The 25527-nt window shown below is 34.5% G+C and overlaps 1 protein-coding gene across 1 annotated transcript; it reads right to left on the reverse strand.

The window, feature by feature from the left end:
* Positions 1-16619: 16619 nt before the first annotated feature.
* Positions 16620-17117, reverse strand: LOC139885075 (F-box/kelch-repeat protein At3g06240-like). The gene has a single exon (XM_071869060.1). It carries the CDS (start codon positions 17115-17117, stop codon positions 16620-16622), a length of 498 nt encoding a protein of 165 aa, XP_071725161.1.
* Positions 17118-25527: the final 8410 nt, after the last annotated feature.

Below are 25527 nucleotides of genomic sequence, written 5' to 3' on the forward strand. Positions count from 1 at the left end.
TCTCGATTCCGACATATATTATCTGCTGAAATTAATTTACCATTTGCTAATTCGAGTAAAAATTTACTATCCAAAGGCGTCAATGGACAACTTAATTTAGCACAAAAATCTCTACTCATATAGCTTCTATCCGCACCCGAATCAAATAAAACGTAAGCAGATTTATTGTCAATAAGAAACGTACCCGTAACAAGCTCCGGGTCTTCCTGTGCCTCTGCCGCATTAATATTGAAAACTCTTCCGCGGCCTTGTCCATTCGTGTTCTCCTGGTTCGGGCAATTTCTAATAATGTGGCCCGGTTTTCCATATTTATAACAAACTACATTGGCATAAATTGCTCCAACACTACTTGCTCCGCCATTACTCGTTCCGACACCATTTGTTCCTTTCGTTCTATTAACCCCTGGTCCGTAGACCTCACACTTCGCCGCGCTATGACCATTTCTTTTACACTTATTGCAAAATTTGGTGCAGAACCCCGAGTGATACTTTTCACACCTTTGGCATAGCTGCTTCTGATTGTTGTTGTTGTTGCGGTTATTATTGTTGTTTGGATGATTGTTGTAGTTGCTATTGTTGTTGTTGTTGTTGTTGTTGTTGTTGTTGGGCCGTTTGTTGTAGTTGCGATTGATGTTGCGATTGTTGGGATAATTGTTGCGATTATTGTTGTTGTTGTATTGGTGATTCTTATCACCGTTTTCCTCCCACTTTCTTTTGACTTGCTTCACATTGGCCTCTTCAGCAGTCTGTTCTTTAATTCTTTCTTCAATCTGGTTCACTAGTTTGTGAGCCATTCTACATGCCTGTTGTATGGAGGCGGGCTCGTGTGAACTTATATCTTCTTGGATTCTTTCCGGTAATCCTTTCACAAACGCGTCGATCTTCTCTTCCTCATCTTCGAATGCTCCCGGACACAATAGGCACAATTCTGTGAATCGTCTTTCGTACGTGGTAATATCAAATCCTTGGGTTCGTAACCCTCTAAGTTCTGTTTTGAGCTTATTGACCTCGGTTCTGGGACGGTACTTCTCGTTCATCAAGTGCTTGAATGCTGACCACGGTAGTGCGTACGCATCGTCTTGTCCCACTTGCTCTAGATAGGTATTCCACCATGTTAACGCAGAACCTGTGAAGGTATGCGTAGCGTACTTCACTTTGTCCTCTTCAGTACACTTACTTATGGCAAACACCGATTCGACCTTCTCGGTCCACCGTTTCAATCCGATCGGTCCTTCGGTTCCATCAAATTCCAAAGGTTTGCAGGCAGTGAATTCTTTGTAGGTGCATCCTACACGATTTCCTGTACTGCTAGATCCAATGTTATTGTTGGTATGTAGCGCAGCCTGTACTACGGCTATGTTTGAAGCTAGAAAAGTACGGAATTCCTCTTCATTCATATTCACGGTGTGTCGAGTAGTCGGTGCCATTTCCTTCAAAATAGTCAAATGGAACAAGTTAATCATACAGAATATTAAGAGTAGTTAATAGTATTTCGTAGCATAATATGAACTCATTTATAAAAGCTTTTTCTTCATATTAGCATTTTATAAGTTTAAATTCGGGTAGTACCTACCCGTTAAGTTCATACTTAGTAGCTAATATACAATTCAACTACTACAATTCTATATGAAAAACTGATTATAATAATATTTCGCGTTCAAACTTTTATACAATATTTTACAAACTTACAATACCGCTTATTTTACATAAAGCATGAAATATAGCACACAATAACTTTGATACAAGATAGTTGTGAAGATAATTCTAGCTAGTACCCAAGTCGTTCAGCAAAGGTAATAAAGACACGTAATTCATACGTCCAGAAACAAGTCATGCATTCTGGTTTTACTAGGACTACTTCCCATCCTTGGTCTTGTGGAACATAACCGTTATGGCCGTTGATAAGACTGCGTGTTGTAACGTCGTTAAAGGGACGAGGGTTACGTAATGTCCAACAGTCCCGTAACAATCTAAAAACCTCATTTCTTACCCCAATTACCGACTCCGTCACTTGTGGGAACGTTTTGTTTAATAGTTGTAGGCCGATGTTCTTGTTCTCACTTTGGTGAGAAGCGAACATTACTAATCCGTAAGCATAACATGCTTCTTTATGTTGCATGTTAGCCGCTTTTTCTAAATCACGAAGTCCAATATTCGGATATATTGAGTCAAAATAATTTCTTAACCCATTGCGTAAAATAGCATTTGGGTTCCCCGCAATATATGCGTCAAAGTAAACACATCGTAACTTATGGATTTCCCAATGTGATATCCCCCATCTTTTGAACGAAAGCCTTTTATAAACCAAGGCATTCTTGGAACGTTCTTCGAATGTCTTACAAACTGATCTCGCCTTAAATAGTTGTGCCGAAGAATTCTGACCGACTCTAGACAAGATTTCATCAATCATGTCTCCGGGTAGGTCTCTTAAAATATTGGGTTGTCTATCCATTTTGTGTTTTTATACTGTAAAATAGACAAGAGTTAGATTCATAAAAAAAATACTTATTAATACAAGCAATTTTTACATATATCATAAAGCATAAGCACACTATATTACATATATTACACCACACGAATACAACTATCTTATTCCGACTCGCTTGTTTCTTCTTCTTCGGTTTTGGTTCGTTTTGCCAAGTTTCTAGGGATATATGATGTTCCCCTAATACGAGCCGTCGTGATCCACATTGGTTTAGAAAAACCTGGTGGTTTAGAGGTTCCCGGGTCATTGTTACAACTTAAGGACTTCGGGGGTTGACGATACATATAAAGTTCATCGGGGTTGGAATTATATTTCTCTATTTTTATGCCCTTTCCCTTATTATTTTCTTTTGCCTTTTTAAATTCAGTTAGGGTAATTTCTATAACATCATCGGAATTCTCGTCGGAATCCGATTCATCGGAGAATTGGTAATCCTCCCAATATTTTGCTTCCTTGGCGGAAACACCATTGACCATAATTAACCTTGGTCGGTTGGTTGAGGATTTTCTTTTACTTAACCGTTTTATTATTTCCCCCACCGGTTCTATTTCTTCATCCGGTTCCGATTCTTCTTCCGGTTCCGATTCTTCTTCCGGTTCCGACTCTTCTTCCGGTTCCTCTTCGGGAACTTGTGAATCAGTCCACGAATCATTCCAATTTACATTTGACTCTTCATTATTATTAGGTGAGTCAATGGGACTTGTTCTAGAGGTAGACATCTATCACATAATATCAAACGCGTTAAGAGATTAATATATCACATAATATTCACATGTTAAAAATATATAGTTTCCAACAAAATTTGTTAAGCAATCATTTTTCAAGTAAACACGGTCGAAGTCCAGACTCACTAATGCATCCTAACAAACTCGATAAGACACACTAATGCAAAATTCTGGTTCTCTAAGACCAACGCTCTGATACCAACTGAAATGTCCCGTTCTTATTGATTAAAAACGTTCCATATTAATTGATTTCGTTGCGAGGTTTTGACCTCTATATGAGACGTTTTTCAAAGACTGCATTCATTTTAAAACAAACCATAACCTTTATTTCATCAATAAAGGTTTAAAAAGCTTTACGTAGATTATCAAATAATGATAATCTAAAATATCCTGTTTACACACGACCATTACATAATGGTTTACAATACAAATATGTTACAACAAAATAAGTTTCTTGAATGCAGTTTTTACACAATATCATACAAGCATGGACTCCAAATCTCGTCCTTATTTAAGTATGCGACAGCGGAAGCTCTTAATAATCACCTGAGAATAAACATGCTTAAAACGTCAACAAAAATGTTGGTGAGTTATAGGTTTAACCTATATATATCAAATCATAATAATAGACCACAAGATTTCATATTTCAATACACATCCCATACATAGAGATAAAAATCATTCATATGGTGAACACCTGGTAACCGACATTAACAAGATGCATATATAAGAATATCCCCATCATTCCGGGACACCCTTCGGATATGATATAAATTTCGAAGTACTAAAGCATCCGGTACTTTGGATGGGGTTTGTTAAGCCCAATAGATCTATCTTTAGGATTCGCGTCAATTAGGGTGTCTGTTCCCTAATTCTTAGATTACCAGACTTTAATAAAAAGGGGCATATTCGATTTCGATAATTCAACCATAGAATATAGTTTCACGTACTTGTGTCTATTTTGTAAATCAGTTATAAAACCTGCATGTATTCTCATCCCAAAAATATTAGATTTTAAAAGTGGGACTATAACTCACTTTCACAGATTTTTACTTCGTCGGGAAGTAAGACTTGGCCACTGGTTGATTCACGAACCTATAACAATATATACATATATATCAAAGTATGTTCAAAATATATTTACAACACTTTTAATATATTTTGATGTTTTAAGTTTATTAAGTCAGCTGTCCTCGTTAGTAACCTACAACTAGTTGTCCACAGTTAGATGTACAGAAATAAATCGATAAATATTATCTTGAATCAATCCACGACCCAGTGTATACGTATCTCAGTATTGATCACAACTCAAACTATATATATTTTGGAATCAACCTCAACCCTGTATAGCTAACTCCAACATTCACATATAGAGTGTCTATGGTTGTTCCGAAATATATATAGATGTGTCGACATGATAGGTCGAAACATTGTATACGTGTCTATGGTATCTCAAGATTACATAATATACAATACAAGTTGATTAAGTTATGGTTGGAATAGATTTGTTACCAATTTTCACGTAGCTAAAATGAGAAAAATTATCCAATCTTGTTTTACCCATAACTTCTTCATTTTAAATCCGTTTTGAGTGAATCAAATTGCTATGGTTTCATATTGAACTCTATTTTATGAATCTAAACAGAAAAAGTATAGGTTTATAGTCGGAAAAATAAGTTACAAGTCGTTTTTGTAAAGGTAGTCATTTCAGTCGAAAGAACGACGTCTAGATGACCATTTTAGAAAACATACTTCCACTTTGAGTTTAACCATAATTTTTGGATATAGTTTCATGTTCATAATAAAAATCATTTTATCAGAATAACAACTTTTAAATCAAAGTTTATCATAGTTTTTAATTAACTAACCCAAAACAGCCCGCGGTGTTACTACGACAGCGTAAATCCGGTTTTACGGTGTTTTTCGTGTTTCCAGGTTTTAAATCATTAAGTTAGCATATCATATAGATATAGAACATGTGTTTAGTTGATTTTAAAAGTCAAGTTAGAAGGATTAACTTTTATTTGCGAACAAGTTTAGAATTAACTAAACTATGTTCTAGTGATTACAAGTTTAAACCTTCGAATAAGATAGCTTTATATGTATGAATTGAATGATGTTATGAATGTCATTACTACCTTAAGTTCCTTGGATAAACCTACTGGAAAAGTGAAAAATGGATCTAGCTTCAACGGATCCTTGGATGGCTCGAAGTTCTTGAAGCAGAATCATGACACGAAAACAAGTTCAAGTAAGATCATCACTTGAAGTAAGATTGTTATAGTTATAGAAATTGAACCAAAGTTTGAATATGATTATTACCTTGTATTAGAATGATAACCTACTGTAAGAAACAAAGATTTCTTGAGGTTGGATGATCACCTTACAAGATTGGAAGTGAGCTAGCAAACTTGAAAGTATTCTTGATTTTATGAAACTAGAACTTTTGGAATTTATGAAGAACACTTAGAACTTGAAGATAGAACTTGAGAGAGATCAATTAGATGAAGAAAATTGAAGAATGAAAGTGTTTGTAGGTGTTTTTGGTCGTTGGTGTATGGATTAGATATAAAGGATATGTTATTTTGTTTTCATGTAAATAAGTCATGAATGATTACTCATATTTTTGTAATTTTATGAGATATTTCATGCTAGTTGCCAAATGATAGTTCCCACATGTGTTAGGTGACTCACATGGGCTGCTAAGAGCTGATCATTGGAGTGTATATACCAATAGTACATACATCTAAAAGCTGTGTATTGTACGAGTACGAATACGGGTGCATACGAGTAGAATTGTTGATGAAACTGAACGAGGATGTAATTGTAAGCATTTTTGTTAAGTAGAAGTATTTTGATAAGTGTATTGAAGTCTTTCAAAAGTGTATAAATACATATTAAAACACTACATGTATATACATTTTAACTGAGTCGTTAAGTCATCGTTAGTCGTTACATGTAAGTGTTGTTTTGAAACCTTTAGGTTAACGATCTTGTTAAATGTTGTTAACCCAATGTTTATAATATCAAATGAGATTTTAAATTATTATATTATCATGATATTATCATGTATGAATATCTCTTAATATGATATATATACATTAAATGTCTTTACAACGATAATCGTTACATATATGTCTCGTTTAAAAATCATTAAGTTAGTAGTCTTGTTTTTACATATGTAGTTCATTGTTAATATACTTAATGATATGTTTACTTATCATAGTATCATATTAACTATATATATATCCATATATATGTCATCATATAGTTTTTACAAGTTTTAACGTTCGTGAATCACCGGTCAACTTGGGTGGTCAATTGTCTATATGAAACATATTTCAATTAATCAAGTCTTAACAAGTTTGATTGCTTAACATGTTGGAAACATTTAATCATGTAAATATCAATCTCAATTAATATATATAAACATGGAAAAGTTCGGGTCACTACATTCGGGAGTTTCATTGCGGCGTACACGACGAGGAGCCATTGTTCCTTCAAGACACAAGAATATCATTGATTAGTATTCTCAATAATACTAACCGTGATATAGAATAAAGATAAAGAGAAGTTTTTTCTCGACTCGCCTTAAATTCTTTATGTCATAATGTCGGAACGTTCATATGAGTCACCGTAATATAATCCCGGAAATTATATTACCCTGATTCATATGTGCATTCGACATCATTTCATATAGTCAAGGTGGCGTGTCAATCAAATTAAACAACGTGAGATTAAGATGAACTAAGAGTAGATATGAGTAGAAGCGTTCGAGTATAAATGCACAAGTAGTCAAGTAATTCCTACTTCAAGTCTATATGCCGGTTGTAGTCTAGACTCACCAATGTACCCTATGACTCGAGGTCGACACCAATGAACTCTAAATCCCTACAACCAACGCTCTGATACCATCTGTAGCGACCCGACAAAATCGTCATTGACGGCGCCGTCTACTTAGGTCCCGTTACGTGGTCATAAGTCTTTAAAACAACGTTTGACCAAAAGATATGTCGCATTCATTTCAAATGTAAAGATTGTTCAAAGTTTACGAGAATAGTTCCACCACAAGTTACGTTACAAAGTTATAAGTACAAATGAAACTTATGCGACACAATTTAAAAGTAGCCAAAAGACGCTCCGTGTATGCATATATACTCGACATCCAATGCAAGTATCAAAATAATGAGGGGAAGCATGTATCATGTATCGTTCAAGGACCTGAGAAAAACATAGAAATCTGTCAACGAAAACGTTGGTGAAATCATAGGTTTAAGTAAGTAAGTACAAGTGAACCACAAGATTTGCATCAATGAAATAATAGTAATACATTCCAAAAGTTTGTTTCACGAGCACCCAATTATCAATGCTTAACATTCCTTCCATAGAACCCCATCACTTAGTGCTAGAACATACACTGTTTCTCGAAAATATATTTCATTCGTAAACGGTAGCTAACCGTTTGAATGAGGGTTTGTCAAACCCATATGGATCCATACAACATAAGTTCTCGCTTACACCCGGCAAGTGTAACTAATGATAATCGAATTGAGGATTTTGTTCTAAACTCGTATGTAGAATGTTTGTTTTCCTGTACTTGTGTTCACTTAGTAAAGAAATGTTTATGTTTTCTCATCCCAAATGTAAGTTCAAAAAGAGTAAAAGTGGGACTATGATCTCACCTTGAGTGCACGAGTAGTAAAGTACTTCAACAAGTAAACGTGTGCAAAGAACAATGCTAGTCTTGACCTAAACAATAGGTTGTATCAATAACGGTAAACACGATAGGTCAAAGATGTTCAATTAGTCCTATGGCTCGTTAAGACTCGATCATAATAGCATGTGAATCAAATTGTCATGTTTCATGCAAGGTACAGGTATAAAAACATGTTAGAACGATTGCACAAATATTTGGTTAAGTTTGATTAAAAGTCAACTTGGTCGGGTCAAAGTCAACGAAAAAGTCAACATGTTCGGGTCGGGTCCCGAACTATTTTTCTGAGGTTTTTAATCATATATGAGCATGTTAGAACAAGTTTCATGTGAATCGGAGGTCCGTAGTATGCCAAACATTTTTCGTATTTTGGACATGGAGGTCAGAACCTGGCCCCCTTATATGTCGCGCCGCGACAGGAAAGGCCGCGCCGCGGCAAAGGCCGGGTGCTGGTGCCTGGCCAGTCCCAAATGTTCAAGTCTCAATCCAAAACCTTTTTGTGCATAAAACACAAACCGCTAACACTTAGGACTCGCACCTTATATCGTTGGAAAGCTCTTTTGACGTAGAATGCAACTAAACACAATTCATCAATCAAAAACCTCATTTGTAACAACCGAGTTTTCAAACCAAGTGATCATTCAATGCACACATTAGTGCTTCAAACTCACCAATGCACATTTAATGATTTAGGCATTTAATGCATACATATGACATGCCATTTTGTAGGTAATTGAGCATACAATACAACTAACAACTTATTAACAACAAATCATGGCAATCAATGCATCAAATAATCATTTCAAGTTCATTAAACCCTAGCTCAATTCCACCAAAAATCACTAAACAAGTTCTTAGAGTTTTCTCATGCAACCTATACATCAAAATGAAGCTAGTAACACTAGGAACACATTTAATACATGCATTTATAACATTTAACAACATTTAATCATCTAAAACTCAAGATTAAACACACCCATTTTGCTAGTTCATGCAAGTTACTTCCAAACAACAAATCAAGCAATTCAAACACATAATCTTGTTAGACTAGAGCGATAGACACTAATTAACAACCTTGTAACTCAAAAAAATCTCAAGAACACAAAAATTAGTGATTTTAGAAAGTTACCCAAATGCAATGAGATTGGTATGGAATCGAAGAGGAGATCACGAGGAGTTCAAATATGTAATTTGTTTGGCTCGAAGCTTGATCGATTTAGTATGGATGATGATTTGCTTTTTGATGAATTTAAAGAAAATATGAAAGTAGAGAATGAAAAGAGAAAAGAAAATGAAAAATGGAGGTGGAAGATGGTTGACTAGTCAAGTGCTAGTCACCATTTTGGGGTTTTGGCAAAACAAGTCCCTCAAGTTGTAGTCGGGTGCGTTAATTATCTAGACGAGATATTTTTAAAACACGTATTAACGGGAGATGTTATAAACATATAACGGAGTTTAAATTAGTATAACGGAAAAGTAAATGGAAAAAGGCGGGATGTTACATCGATCACCTCATTTTTCAAGGTGGTCGACCAAGCTTCATTGAGGTCTCGGTCGACTACTGTGTATTCATGGTCGACTACCTCTCATATTTTCATGGTCGACTACCCCCACAAAAAATAACGCGGACGACCCAAATGGTGGTCGACTACCCAAATGTGTTTATCTTTTTACCAAATGGGTAGTCGACCACCATTTGGGTCGCCCGCATTATTTTTTGTGGGGGTAGTCGACCATGAAAATATGAGAGGTAGTCGACCATGTTTACACAGTAGTCGACCGAGACTTCAATGAAGCTTGGTCGACCACCTTGAAAAATGAGGTGGTCGACCAAGGTATATGGTGGTCGACCAACACTTTGGTCTACCCAATGGTGTAAAAAGACAATTTTTTTTTACAAAAAGTGTATTTTGAAATAAAACTTAAAAAAAGTGTATTTGAGTCAATTTCCCCTTCTGATGTACATTTTATGGGCTCATTAGTTAATAACAACATAATATTGTCACAGTGACACCAATCATGAAGCTCATTATTAATAGTGACCCAATAACAAAATAGTTTTATGAAGACATCCAACCCATTTAATTATAGTAAGAACTAGAAAAAAATTCGACCGCGCATTGTAATTAACGCACGACCGAATTTGGATATACGTTGTTTGGTACCTACTATATCTAATATGTTGAGTTATTTAGTTTACGTGTATGTATATGTATGAAATACAACCCGAAATATTTAGCGTTTTTTAACATTGTCCGTTTCGCGTATAGTTAGTCCCGTTGAGTTCGTAAAATTATTTCGAGTTGAACGGTGGTCTCGGAAAAATTTAACTCGCACCGAGCGAGAAGATAGGGCCCGTTAAAAAATCGGGTGGAATTAGTTTCTTTTATTTTAATAAAATTATATATTTACACTTTTTACCCCTGAAAAAATGAAAACTTAAGAGGCCTTGTGTAAATTGAGTCAAAGTTGAGGACCGATTACAGTGTGAACGCAAACTCAAAACGATAATTCAAAACAACTGAAACGACAAAAATTCGGGTATGTTTTAGTATATAGGTATAATATAATATAATGTAGGCAGCGGATTTATTTTTACGTGAAAAAATTTTTATCAACAATTTTTTTAAGCGATGTATTTCAGTATTATTTTGTGACATCATCGAATTTGATTTCGCCTCTAACCTCTCCTCACTATTTACCTTTTTCACATCACAATTTTTACGTCACTACCACCACCTCAAAAAACTCCATCACATATTGTCATTTCAAAGACACCATTAAAAATAGTCTTGACATTGACGAGGGGATTCACCCCGCGTTTCGCTGCGGGTTTGTGGAGCAAAAAAAAAAGTAAGAGAAAAATTGTAAAGAACAAAAGGGAAAAAAAGTTTTGTAAAATAAAAAGAATATTATTGAAGTTCGGGATATTTACGTCTTTGCCATGCTGTATAGTAACAAAGTTTCATGACTAATGTACAAGTATAATAACCTCAATGTGTGAGCATTATCATATGAATTTTGCGCCTCTATCAATCATTTTTTTCAAAGATACATGATTTAACACCACCGAAGTTTGGATTGAGTGGTATGGAGTTGAGATTCAACTTCGAGTATTGCTAATATTGTCGTGAATTGAGTTTTCTCCTAACGTATGTGTGAGTGACAAATGAGAGCATTCGAGGTCGATGTCGCCATTTAAAAAAAAAATACTTGATTTAATTACCACAAAGATTTGTACACAAAAATATTCACATAAAGACATGAACCAATCATACAATACGGAGTATATTTTTATAGTTAACAATTTTAAGTTGACCACACCTAATTAAGATAAATATTTACAAAAAAGATTACATTTTCATTGCTTTATCTTCATCATACCTCAGTAATATATTGTTTACGTAACCTAGGTGTTGCTAACCTATTGATTTATATACACCCACAATTAATGTGTTTCATTTTCACTGAGGGATCATGCAAGTATTGTAGAATAAGTGACAGATATCAAATAATCATGACTTTATACGTAAAGATAGTGACTAATAATCATGGGTTTCTACACATGTACGAATGAGCATGGAGAATATAAGGTAAATTTTAGTGGGAGCTAGATTAATTTGCCGACCACCACCATAACCACCACACCACCACCATCACGGTCCCATCCAATATCTTATAAGCCCGACAACAATAACCATACAAATAGTGCAAAATTTAGACATCAAAATGAGAGGGCACGTACGATCCCATTAACTTCTCAAAACCCACAAACATTGTTACTTTCGATGACGTGAATGTACTTTGCAATGTAATGGGAAGAGACTTTATGTTGCTAAAAGATTTCATAATTGTAATGATGTTTTGAATGATTTTAAGTGTACTTCGTTTTGGCTTGACGAGTGGCAAAGGTTGTGATTGCAACTCTAATTCTTACTATAGTGACGGAATTATGATCGTCACTAAATTATTGCAGTGGTCAAAGATCGAGTTTTTCTACTCTCTAGTTAATTACACAATAGATTAATACTTTTATATGGCCAACACAATGCTATTTGGGATGTATTTCTGACTAAATATTTGAATTATTTGGAGACTCTAGATTGTATTTATAAAAGAAGAGACCATCCATTCCCCATCGCGATGCAGCGTTGTAGAGTTGTAAGAAGAATTACGATGACGTGAGACTGTGAGAGTGTTGTGAGAAAGAGAGGTTCCTATGGTAGTGTTGCGGAGAGTCTTATATGATGTGGTAAAATGTAATTGATAGTTGAGTGAAAACAAAATAAAATAATATAATAATATACTTTATTTTATTTTTTAAAAAAGAAAGCAAAAATTTGATTAGAAAAAAATTCGGTGTTGAGCACGTGAGAAATCGTATCACGCCCACACCCTACAAGGCTCCACATAGCCCCATGTAGGTTTCGTAGGGTACCAACAAGGATACCCCACGCCCCAATATGCACCATAGAGAATAGTCTTAAAAAATTCACCCATATAAACCGTTCAACTTTCCTATTTTAAAAATATACGTCATGACTCATGACACCATTTTCAATAATAGATAGGAATTTCGCCAAAAATGAAATTCCCGCAGATCCGGCAAAATTGCCGAACATATTATATTTTCATCTCTCTACTTATTCGTCTGTCTAGGGTCAAAAAGCTAAAAAAGACATTCATAACTCTTTTTAGTCGTTTGTCTCGGGTAAAAAATCTTTCACTTGTACTTCAAAGTCCCGCCAAGATCTTTTTGATCAGGAGCGAGTGGGCAACTTTGGTCGGAGTCAAGTCTATATTCTATCTTCTGTATGTCAATAATAGTAATTAAGTACATATATCGAAGATATAAGCTAATACAGTATACCAAAAATAGATGATCATAAAAAGAAGATAGCAACATTTTTGTAAACATGAATTTCATTAACAATAAGAAAACAACCCCAAGCCTAGACTAGAAGGAAAGATCATGCTTTTACTACGATGAAAAATTTCCTATTTTTTATCGCTTTCTAGTTAGTATAGTTTGGGTTGATTTGGGTTGTGTTTTCTTACAAACTAAGCCTAATGAGAAAATAGTTAGAAGGGGAACAAGTCAAATGGGTTGGACGGCCCGAAGTTATTGATGCTTATAACCTTTGTATTTTGCATTCAGAAATTAGATTGCTAATAACCTTTGGTTGATTTAGATGTTTTATTTTGTCTTGGTTCGGTTTTTCTAGTGGGGATTGCTTTGCCTTTTTTTTTTTTTTTTTTTTTTTTTTTTTTTTTTGGCGAAAGAACATATTATTATAAATAAATAAAAAGGAGACCCGATGATCTAGTGCGTTACATAAAGTGTTACAAATACAGATATCGAATCTGTTTGAAATAAAGTCTAATGTTCAACATGAACTTGATTGAAATAAAACTATAACTTTGAGATGAAACAACGAATAGCCAATACTGGGAAGCTATTGCTTCCGTGAGAAGTAACCGTCCACCGAATGCTAAAAAAGTTCTCACCTGAACCGAAGTATGCATCAGCGTACCTCAATCCACAAGCCCCCACAACCAACCGTATCAACCCCAAACCCGTAAATCTGTATTAGTCTTTGTCTAGCTTAGTTGCTTGTTTTTATTGATAGGTTAGTCTTTGTTGTTCGGTGCGAAGCGATCTCGGGTTATTTTGTTTCGTGTATGCGTATGGCTCTTTTACTTTTGGTGAAATGTAAGTTCTATATAAGTTTTCGTTTGTTTGCCAAAAAAATAATAATAAAAATTGTGAATTTATCATATATTTTGCATATGGGAATTAACGTTGGTATTTATCCTCAGAAAATTGGGCGAAAACACTTTATCAATTGAGCGAAAACACTTTAGATCAATTGAGCGAAAACACTTTAGATAAGATGTACGGAGTAACAAATACTCACAATCAGACAATTTACACTAGTGTTGTTTTCAATAAATTAAAAGTTCAATAGACTTACATTAAAGTAGCCTTTGACAATCTCATCCAAAATCACAACATATTTGTAAGCGACATTCTGGTAATATTTACATATTGTTTTATGTAATGTTGATTTACATGACTACATCATATCATTCAATTTTCTTCGTATCTAATTTAAGACATGCATTCGTTTTAATAATATACCAAATTAAATATAAAATCATATTTTAAGCAAATACGCGAGTTATAATCAAAGTATTCGGTAAAAGGTACAATAACCAAAGCATTTTAATGATGCAAAACGAGAAACCTAATTTAAGTCGAACCTACTGGACGCATCCTGTGTATCCCGAACCCAAAAACCAACAGTATTTGGGTCGCTCTACGAGTAACTAAGCAAGTCTTAATATTTTGGAAATTCGAGCAACCTAATCCTTGTTTGACCCGATCATTGCCACCTCCGAATCATGCTTCACTAAAGCATGGAGACAACTTCATCGGCGTCAAATTCTCTCACTCGGTCCAGGAAGGGAAGAATCTGACTCTCCCTTGATAAGCTTAAAAACCAAAACAGGAAATGAGTTATTATAATAAAATTAACATAGTATTGTCTTTTGGATTATAATAATTATTGTATAATAATAATAATAATGCACAAAGAAAACAAAGGACATATAGAAGAATATGAATTAACTGTTAGACATATTATGTTCTCATATTTGTTAGCCCATGTTTCATGTATATTGGGCTTAGCCCGTTTATTATTCTTAGGGTTTTTGGCTATATTAGCCACTCTCATGTATGTTACGAATCAGATAATCAATCAATAATATCATATCAAGGTGGTGTTGGGTGGTGGTTCGGACGGTAGCCTCAGTAGGAGGAGGCTGAGTCTCCGGTAAGGAATCGGTATGTGATGTGGTATTTGTAGCCTCAGTAGGAGGAGGCTGAGTCTCCGGGGATGGATGGGGAGTAGGAGTGGATAAGGAAAAGGATCGGAAAAATAAGCTTGGTGGAGGATCGAGAAAGTCATATGACGGTGGCTGAGTGGGTGTCATGGAACCAAATGGAAATGAATTCTCATCGAAGGTGGCATGACTGGAGAGAATGATTCGGTTGGTGGTGAGATCCAGACAGCGGTAACCCCGATGATTGGAAGGGTACCTGAGAAAGATACATGGAGTGGAGCGAGGAGCAAGTTTGTGTGTGGTGGGAAGGTGAGGGTAGCAGAGGCAACCGAAGACTCGAAGAGTGGTGTAGTTAGGTTTTTGTTTGTAGAGACGGAAGTGCGGGATATCATGATTGATGGCAGAAGAAGGAAGAATGTTAAGTAGGTAGGCTGCCATGTGGAGAGCTTCCACGCAGTAAATGGGCTGAAGATGAGCTTGAAAAAGTAAGGTGCGAATTAGATTGTTAATGGTGCGGAGCATGTGTTCGGACTTTTCGTTTTGCTGAGAGGTGTGAGGGCAGGAGAATCGGAATTGGATACCATTTGTTTGAAGAAGTTGATGGAAAGCAGTGTTATCGAATTCACCCCCATTATCACATTGGAAAGCTTTGATTTCTTTGTTAAATTGAGTGCGTACGAATGTACGAAATTGTATGAATGTGCTAAGTGCGTCAGATTTATTGCGTAACGGAAAGACCCATACATAATGCGAAAAATGATCAAGAAGGATAATATAATATTTTAAACCACTAAGGCTAGAAACAGGAGATGTCCATAAATCCGAATGGATAATATCAAAAGTAGCATTAACATTAGAACTAGAAACAGAAAAAGGGAGTCGCACGTGTTTGCCAAGCTGACAGGCATGACAAAGAACGGGGGATGACGTTTTATTACAAATAATATCTTTATTAGAAAGGAGTCTTCGGAAAACATCATGTCCGGGATGTCCGAGACGCTGATGCCATGTAACCGGACTGGTGAGAAGAGCCTGCTGAGAAGAGTGAGAATTGGGTGATGTAAGTGGGTAGAGATCTCCGGTGCTATCACATCGGAGAAGCAGACGATGTGTCAAATAATCTTTCACAGAAAAACCAAAAGGATCAAATTCAACAGAAACAAAATTATCACGAGTAAATTGACGAACAGATATGAGGTTTTTGACAATGTTAGGGGTTACAAGAACATTATTTAGATGTAATGGTCGGTGGTCATTGGGTAACAAGCTATGGCCGGTGTTAGTGACAGGAATGGTGTTCCCGTTACCAACGACAACTGATGAATATTTGCAATTATTAAAAATAGTACTAAGATTATTAATACCAGAGGTAAGATGTGAAGACGCACCCGTGTCCATGTGCCACCCGGCATGACCGTAATCAGGCTGAGATGTGTAAAAGCATTGAGCTTGCTGTTGAGCCTGCTGTTGGTCTTGAATTATTTTCAAAAGTTGAGCATTAGTATCGTTATTCATAGCTATAAGTTTTTTTTTTTTTTTTTTAATAAGAATTGATATGATATTATTGATTGATTGTCTGATTTGTAACATACATGAGAGTGGCTAATATAGCCAAAAACCCTAAGAATAATAAACGGGCTAAGCCCAATATACATGAAACATGGGCTAACAAATATGAGAACATAATATGTCTAACATTAACATCATGGTTAGAAGCAGAGGCACACCACCTTAACACCTTTTTTCCTACTAATTGACTGCTTCTTCCTCTTGTGTGTGCCATGATCGGGAACATTGGGAGATACAAGGCTCGGCACAAACACATGTGCGCCAATAATCTCTATCGTTTTCAACTTATGTACATCATGATATAACGACTTGTCAAATCGAATTCCATGCTTCGGTTCTTGCAACCAATGTACGACATCACTCTTATTCCCCAATCATCATGTCCTACCATTTCCCAAGAACCCTTTACATTGTAATCCTTCATTTTCCTTAAGTTTTTGGGAAGCCATTCCTGATCAAATACGCATAGACAGTCTTCTATCGTTCCCAACGTTGGGCATTCAGAGCGACCCATAAAATATTGACATGTCACATCATCAGGTTGCGGGATTTCATTAAATTTATTTTCGGATAAATCAAAAGAAATAATAACCATATTCTCATTTATGTCCAACATTAACCAGTGAAGCGCCCCGTTACATAACACACCAATGCTACTAAAATGACAATAATTCACTTCCCCAACATGTTTCCAAACATTGGATTTCAAACTTAGAACATGAAAACACGTCACATAATCACCTTTCATAAACCCAACTATAACCTTATAGTCATCCATAACAGAATCGTAGCCAAAACCCCAACATAAGAAACTTTTCGGTAAACGAGATATATTGTTACGACAATAGGAGCGAATTCTAACTTTTTTTACTTGTCTAGTTGAAGGACATTGGGGGCGATTTCCAAGTTCTTTTACTTGTCTAGTTAAAGGATTGGCTAACACCAAATGAGTATTGGCAATCGCGAAGCATATCAAGCCATTCGAAGATCCAACAAGATAACAATGCCAGGGAGAACTAAAAAACAAAGAACTGCATCCGAATTGAACCAGTGCTCGAGATTAAAGAATACCATGATTTACATGTTAGAATATAACTACAAAAAACAACTTACCTTTTATGGTATTTGACCTTTGGATTAGAAAAATCATATTCTCATCATGTCCAAATATAGAGGGTCACAAGCAACAATAAGTAGCAGTAAGTCAGCAATATCAGCAGAGTCAACAAGTCAACAAACGGCTCTATATTTCCATTTATGTCAAGGTGGTTCCAAAATGTGTTTGGATCCATACCCCAACTAGGAATTAGCTGTTATGATCTTTTTTGTATATAAGATCATAAGATACATTGTAACAAAACTAATATATTTAAAATGTAGTCCTCAAAGTTTATAGTCTTCTTTTAGTTCATAATCAATTCAATGATTTTTTTTTTTTTTTTTTGTGTGGCAAAAAACGCAATATTATAAATAAATAAAAAGAGATACGATGATCTCACAGCGTTACATAAAGTGTTACAATAACATCAAATGTTCCACATGAACTTGACTTTAACTAAAATTTTCCTATAGCTATATGATGTGGTAGCGGATGCGTACGAAATAGTTATATTATTATTGTGAAATACTATTAAATACGATACAATTTTACACAAGTTATTTATTTATTTAAAGAGTGGATATACCTAAACCTTGCTACAACACTTATAGGCAGTGTACCTAATCGTACAGTAGTGTAGTTTTTAGTAAGTCCGGTTCGTTCCACAGGGATACAGTAAACAAGTTTAACGCTATAATTATTTTAACCTATATATATATATATATATATATATATATATATATATATATATATATATATATATATATATATATATATATATATATAGCATTATTATTATAAAAGGGGGTTTTTACCGTTTAATGACCGGTTTGTCGATTTTATATTTTAAGCGTAAAGATAAATGACGATAATATAAATGACAAAAATTAAATTGCGTTAAAGTAAATTGCAGTAATTAAAGTGACAGTAAATAAAGGTAGATAAAATATGAAATAAAAGTATTATGCTTATTTAAACTTCCGTAATCATGATGTTTGACGTTTTGATTTTAATTAATTGTTACCCGGGTTAATTGTCCTTTGTCCTGGATTATTTGATACCTATTTGGTTTTTGTCCATAATAGTCCATCGGTCATAATTATAAAATGCTCGTCAAATTAACCTTATTCCCGAAGTCAAATATTCCAACTAATTAGGGATTCGAACTGTAACAAGGTTTTAATACTTTGTTTAATGATTACACCAGGTTATCGACTGCGTGTAATCCAAGGTTTTAATACTTTGTTAACAATTACACCAATTATCCTTGTATGTAATCCACCCCTGTTTTAATGAGATATGAATATTAATTTACCCATTTGATCAGAATGAATAATCATTTACCCTACCCAAATAATTAATTAAATGATCGTAAAAGATGTCGTATAAACGTCACTAAATAGGACATACATAATCATTTTAATAATTATTAGATCAACTAATTTGAAGATAGGTTCGACAGGTTCCAATGAGTTGTCGCTCAATTAGACAATACCCCCTATCTATTAATATATATATATATATATATATATATATATATATATATATATATATATATATATATAAGTAGCATTATTATTATAAAAGGGGGTTTTTACCGTTTAATGACCGGTTTGTCGATTTTATATTTTAAGCGTAAAGATAAATGACGATAATATAAATGACAAAAATTAAATTGCGTTAAAGTAAATTGCAGTAATTAAAGTGACAGTAAATAAAGGTAGATGAAATATGAAATAAAAGTATTATGCTTATTTAAACTTCCGTAATCATGATGTTTGACGTTTTGATTTTAATTAATTGTTACCCGGGTTAATTGTCCTTTGTCCTGGATTATTTGATACCTATTTGGTTTTTGTCCATAATAGTCCATCGGTCATAATTATAAAATGCTCGTCAAATTAACCTTATTCCCGAAGTCAAATATTCCAACTAATTGGGGATTCGAACTGTAACAAGGTTTTAATACTTTGTTTAATGATTACACCAGGTTATCGACTGCGTGTAATCCAAGGTTTTAATACTTTGTTAACAATTACACCAATTATCCTTGTATGTAATCCACCCCTGTTTTAATGAGATATGAATATTAATTTACCCATTTGATCAGAATGAATAATCAATTACCCTACCCAAATAATTAATTAAATGATCGTAAAAGATGTCGTATAAACGTCACTAAATAGGACATACATAATCATTTTAATAATTATTAGATCAACTAATTTGAAGATAGGTTCGACAGGTTCCAATGAGTTGTCGCTCAATTAGACAATACCCCCTATCTATTAATAGTCATAGTCCAATGTCCACAAGTGTCGGTCTTTTGTCCAAACCTTAATTATGGTACAAAATCTAATAACCCCGTCTTAATATTTAGTCTAACATCACGATTACTTCGGCTCAAATAAGCATAATAATAACTTAGTTACGAGACATTAATTTAAAAAAAGAAGAACATAGCTTACAGTGGTGATTAATCGCGTAGCATTACACAGACAGAGTTCCGACTTACAAAACCTTAAAACATTTCTTACAGTAACCTAATTATTATTAAACTTAAATTAAACTTAAAATTATAAATATAAATATATATAATTTGATCAGAGGAAAGAAAGGAAAAAGATCTGTTTTACTCGTCGAAAAATGCTGAATTTATAGGACCTGGCCAGGTTTCTGGCTTCATGCGATCGCATGAAAAATGGTCTTCCTGGCCATTTGATCGCATGGCCAGCTGGATCAGTCCACCTACTTTTGTTTTCTAGTTTTGCCGACGTTTTATTAATATATAATATAATATATATAATTTTAAGAATTATTTATATATTATATTATATTTATGTGCATAGTTGACTTGTAATTTTAGCTCCGTTGCGTCGTGCGTTGATAGTTGGCTCAAGTCCCGGTTCTGAATTTTCGAACGTCCTTTCGTACGCGGATATATCTTGTACTTTGCGTTTCGTGGCTTGCACTCTTGTAATTTTTAGACGTTTCTCATCATTAAATTGAACCACTTGAATTATATCTTGTACATTTGAGCTTTTTGGTCATTTGCGTCTTCAAATCGTCGTTTTCTTCTTTTGTCTTCGCACTTATTTATTTAAACGAATATTACATAAAAATAGAACAATTACAACTAAAAACTGTACATATTGGAAGGATATTGTGCCTAAATATATGTTCATTTGGAGCACTATCAAATATCCCCACATTTGAGCGTTTCTTATCCTCAAGCAATACAGAACTTAAAATAAAATCACACTTAACTCGAATCACTTTTTTTTTCCTCACACTTTATACATCAGTGATTTTGATATAGCGGTATAAACAATGATAGTAACGATGTGGTTTACAATCCCACATGACTATGAAAATTTAGATCCTTTAAGGAAATTGGATCTTTATGAAAACATTTGATCTTTTGAAAATTCATTCTAGCTTTTACCCTAGATAAGTTTTCCGGAATAACCCTTCACCGGTGTTTTCAAAATGTTTTTGTGGGTTTTGTGGGTTTCAGATTTGAAAATTTTAGCTCAAAACTTATGGTTTTGTGTCACCCACTTGCTATCCTTGTATTGGGAAAGCAACACATCCAGTTTACTTGCTCCGTATAATACCTTTTGGTAAACTACCGCCCGGTTGTAAAGGAAAGCATTGAACAAGCAACTGTTAAGGAAATGTTCAGTGACATGCTTTTAATTATGGTAAAAAACGTGTCGGATGCAATTACTATCCTTTGTAGGAGCAATAGTAAAGTTCACCCTATAATTTTTTGGTCTGGCACAAGGTCCTGTCTTCGACCATTCTATGCAACCATCGTTCTTATGGTTGACACCCGATTTGGTTCAGGTGACCTAATGAATTCCGATGAATTCTCAGGATTTTACGTTCAATGGTAATGAACGCATTGAAAATAGGTTTTTAGAAAACAAATCGGTTTTAATTTGATCAAAATATTTTCTCGTTCAAGCTCGAGTTTAGATATCATTGAATTCCATGAGTTTGTAATTCTCAATCTTTAAGGTCAATCTCAAGGATTGAGTAATATTAGGCTTAAAAGTTGATTTTTGATCTTTAAGGAGATTATCCTTTCTGGGGGTCTGATTCATTAGTCTTATCAAGCTAATTTGCACGGTGCCCTCCCCATTTTACGAGATAAATCCTTCTCATGGTTAGGATAAATCTGACCACTTAGTGACCCTGTTTGATGCTGAGGTCCGTGGATTTCCTGCTGATTTTAGAGATGACTTTTCTAGATTTTTCGTCAACCTACAGCTGGTCTGGACGACAACTTCCTGACCTAAATCAAGAAGCGCGTGTCTCTTTCGTAAGACTTTACTTCCTTTTAATGATGGAATTGATTCAACGTGTAGATCCATCTATTCTTTTCAAAGGTATTACAATAAATAGGATAAAACTGATTAGTTTAGTCCAAAGCAAAAGTACCTGCAATAATCTTGTACAAATATGTGATATATGTTTTGAAGAACTTGGTAAATTCTTCCCACACTTAGCTTTTATTTATTTTTTTCTTTGCCTTTTTATTCTCCTCTATTCCATTTTAAATGAATTCTAACGTTTTGGGTTGTTTCTCCATTTATGTTCTTTCCGAGGTAACAATAATTTCGGTATTATAACATAGTTTTATTGTTCATAAATATGTATAAACATGATTTTGAATTCATTTAGTTGGAAATTTTTCAAATTTTCACAAAATTTGGCAATTAAACTAAGTGTAATCCCGAGAGAATTTATAACCCTTCCCCACACTTGAGATCATGCAATGCCCTCATTTGCATGAAATCAGACTATAATTATAAATTCATGAGGGTGATTAGTGTAGAAAAGTGATTAAAAATACCGAGTTTTCAAACATATTATTTTATATCACATTTGATATTTTGCATCTTGTCGTCAAAATTAGTAGCTTTTGCTGAACTTTAATGTCAGTCTTTGAAAATGCACTGTTTTACCCTGTTTTGTACATAAGAAAAACTACAAACATATATATAATATATATATAAATATTTTTGTTTTTTTTTATAAAACCTTTATTTATTAAAACAATTTAAATGAATAATTTTTTAAAATTTTGTTTCCTTTTACTTTAGGTAGTTTCGGTATGTTTACCTAGTCCGTCCCTCGACAAAATTTAAAATTTATCGTTTTTAAAGCGATTGTTTTAAAAGTAAAGATTTTGATTTTTTAATTTTTTTGGTATACTTTAGATCAATAAAATTAAAAATAATGATAACAAAATTTTTCGCCCCACCCTCGGGTAAAGCAATTTCGGTTCCATGACCTAGTCTTCAACTTATGATGAATTTTAGAAAACATTTTTTTAAACTTAATGAAATAAAGTAATTTTTGTTTTTTTTTAAAATCACACAAAAATTAAATTTAAAAATGCATATAAATTTCATACAAAACCTACAAAATAAAAATTCAGAATGGGGGAAGAAAACTAGTTCTTTAATGTCTGCTAGTGGAAAAGACCAATCGGATTCCATTCTCGGAACTACACGAGAACAGAACAACAAACTCTAGACAGCATTTTCTTTTTAGAACATTTGAATCTCCCCACACTTAGGTAACTGTGGTGTCGAAATTGTGATTAACTTCATCGTCAATTTCTTTTGGACCATAATCAACTTGCATATCTGTGACTTTTGCTTTAAGCCATTGGTCGGATTCTTGTGTAACTTCCACAAATTCAACTAGTTTCGCCTTCTCTTTAGGCGATAGATTGGATACTAACCGGTTACATAACTTAAAGTTCCCCTTGGTTCTAGCATCGCGAATCCGTTTAATAAGTTTCTTCATTGAACTGTTAATAACGAGATCGTTTAATTTCGTATCAACAACGGGGTTCTTTGTTATCAGGTCATCACTAGGTGTTACTTCATCTTCCCCACACTTAGGCATTTTATTATTGCTAAGCACTACCGTTGGGGTTGGTAAAACAATATGCTTCTCATCGATCGTTTTTATCGGTTCAACGGTTTTGATTGGTGGAGATTTAGACTTTCGAATCACAAAGGTGATCGATTTTTCACCATCACTAAGTGTCATTCTACCCTCTCTTACATCAAATAACGCCCCGGTGGACGCTAAGAATGGTCGACCTAAAATTAGAGGAATGTTTGAATCCTCTTCTATGTCAATGACAATAAATTCGACTAAAAAGGTTAAATTACCCACTTGAACGGGTAGGTTGTCAGCAATTCCAACTGGGTGCCTAATGGTTTGATCAAAGAGTCGAACACTCATCTCTGTTGGACTTAACTCACCTACTCCTAATCTCTTATATAATGAAAGAGGCATAACACTCACACTCGCACCTAAATCTGCTAGTGCATCATACATGACACAATCACTAAGTAGACAAGGAACAATAAATTCACCCGGATCACCCAACCTGAGTGGAACTTTTGGTGGAACTGTCTTCACCGAATTTATTTTTACGGTTTTTGTTTCTTGCACTTTCTTATTCTTCTTCTTCTTTTCAGAGGTATCACAAACTTTATTACCTATTAATTGCTCATACTCAACTCCTTTTCTTGGAAACGGGATGGGTGGTCTGTATGGTGCCACCACTGGCTTTACATCAGGGGCGTCCGGTCAATTTCAATTTTTCATATGGGCCTTGTGCAATCAACAAAAAATGGCCCTTTTGTATATATAAAAATTATGTTAAGTTTTTCATTAGTACTGCATATTTTTTGATTATGGGCCCCTTGAGATTATGGGCCCTGTGCAAGCGCACGTGTTGCACTGTCACACCCCCAAATAGGGCCTGGGGTATTTGTGACTAATTATATCAAATCACAGTTGTATAAACGAGAACGACACTACATGAGACGTTTTGTTGAGTTTTGCAGCGGAAGATAAATATGTCTTTAATTGATATGATATGTAATGAAGACTCCAAGCATATCAAGCAATCATCATCAAAGCAGTAGATATACAGCGGAAGCAATATTTAAGTACCTGAGAATAAACATGCTTAAAAAGTCAACACGAGATTGAGTGAGTTCATAGGTTTGTTATAAATAATGATTTCAGTAATAGTGTTAGACCACAAGATTTAGTTTGTAAAGTAGATCTCGCAAGATCCAAAAGTTGATCTCCCGCAGGATCAAAAAGTTATGCCAGTGCGTGATATTTAGACTAAACGTTCAAGTTTGCCCCGTGACAAGTTGTTCTGTCCTTGTCGGTTAATTTCATTATCAAGTAATACAAAGACTTAGTCAAATGTATCGGGGACGTTACTCTCGATAGGCCTATCCCCAATAATTAAGAATGTCGCAGCAATTAAAAATATCACTGTAGGGACTTAGTCGGACATAGCCGGATATAGCATAGTTTTAACAGTTGGTACTGATATTTAGACTAGACTTTCAAGTTTGCCCCGTAACAAGTTATCGTTTATACTTGTCAGTTGGAGACTTGCTGGTCATAGCCCAACATATCACAGTTTAATAGTTGGTACTTGTATTTAGACTAGACTTTCAAGTTTGCCCCGTAACAAGTTATCGTTTATACTTGTCGATTGGGGACTAGCTGGTCATAGCCCAACATATCACAGTTTAATAGTTGATACGTGTAAAACAGGTATAAAAGTTGTGCATGTATTCTCAGCTCAAAAATGTAAAGAGTAAAAGGGATCATATGAAACTCACATTAAATAGCAGTTGAAGTATTCCACGCAAGAAGGAAAGTAAAGCAAGTAAGTGATCTGGATATCAACCTTGAGGTATAACGTTTGATTAGTTAATGTCTAACTTGATATAAAGTATGTTTATTAATATAGCAACTATATTGACAGTGACGGTTTTCGAGAAAAGTTCCTATTTCTCAAAGTTTCTATTTTTGGAAACCTACTATTTATGAAAAACTTCCACTTGTAGTAAGCTTCTAGTTTAAGAATGTTCGGGTTATAATTCTTAACAAAGATGTTGTACAATCTCGCCTAAACTTCGTCGCTAACATGCAAGTCACTTGAATGATCTATTGTTACCGCGCGGCCCAGGATCTCTTGACCAGAATCTAAGTCTTGGCATTCGAGATCCACAAGCGTCCCATAATG

Source organism: Rutidosis leptorrhynchoides, chromosome 1 (genome assembly GCF_046630445.1).
Source record: "Rutidosis leptorrhynchoides isolate AG116_Rl617_1_P2 chromosome 1, CSIRO_AGI_Rlap_v1, whole genome shotgun sequence".
NCBI lineage: Eukaryota > Viridiplantae > Streptophyta > Magnoliopsida > Asterales > Asteraceae > Rutidosis > Rutidosis leptorrhynchoides.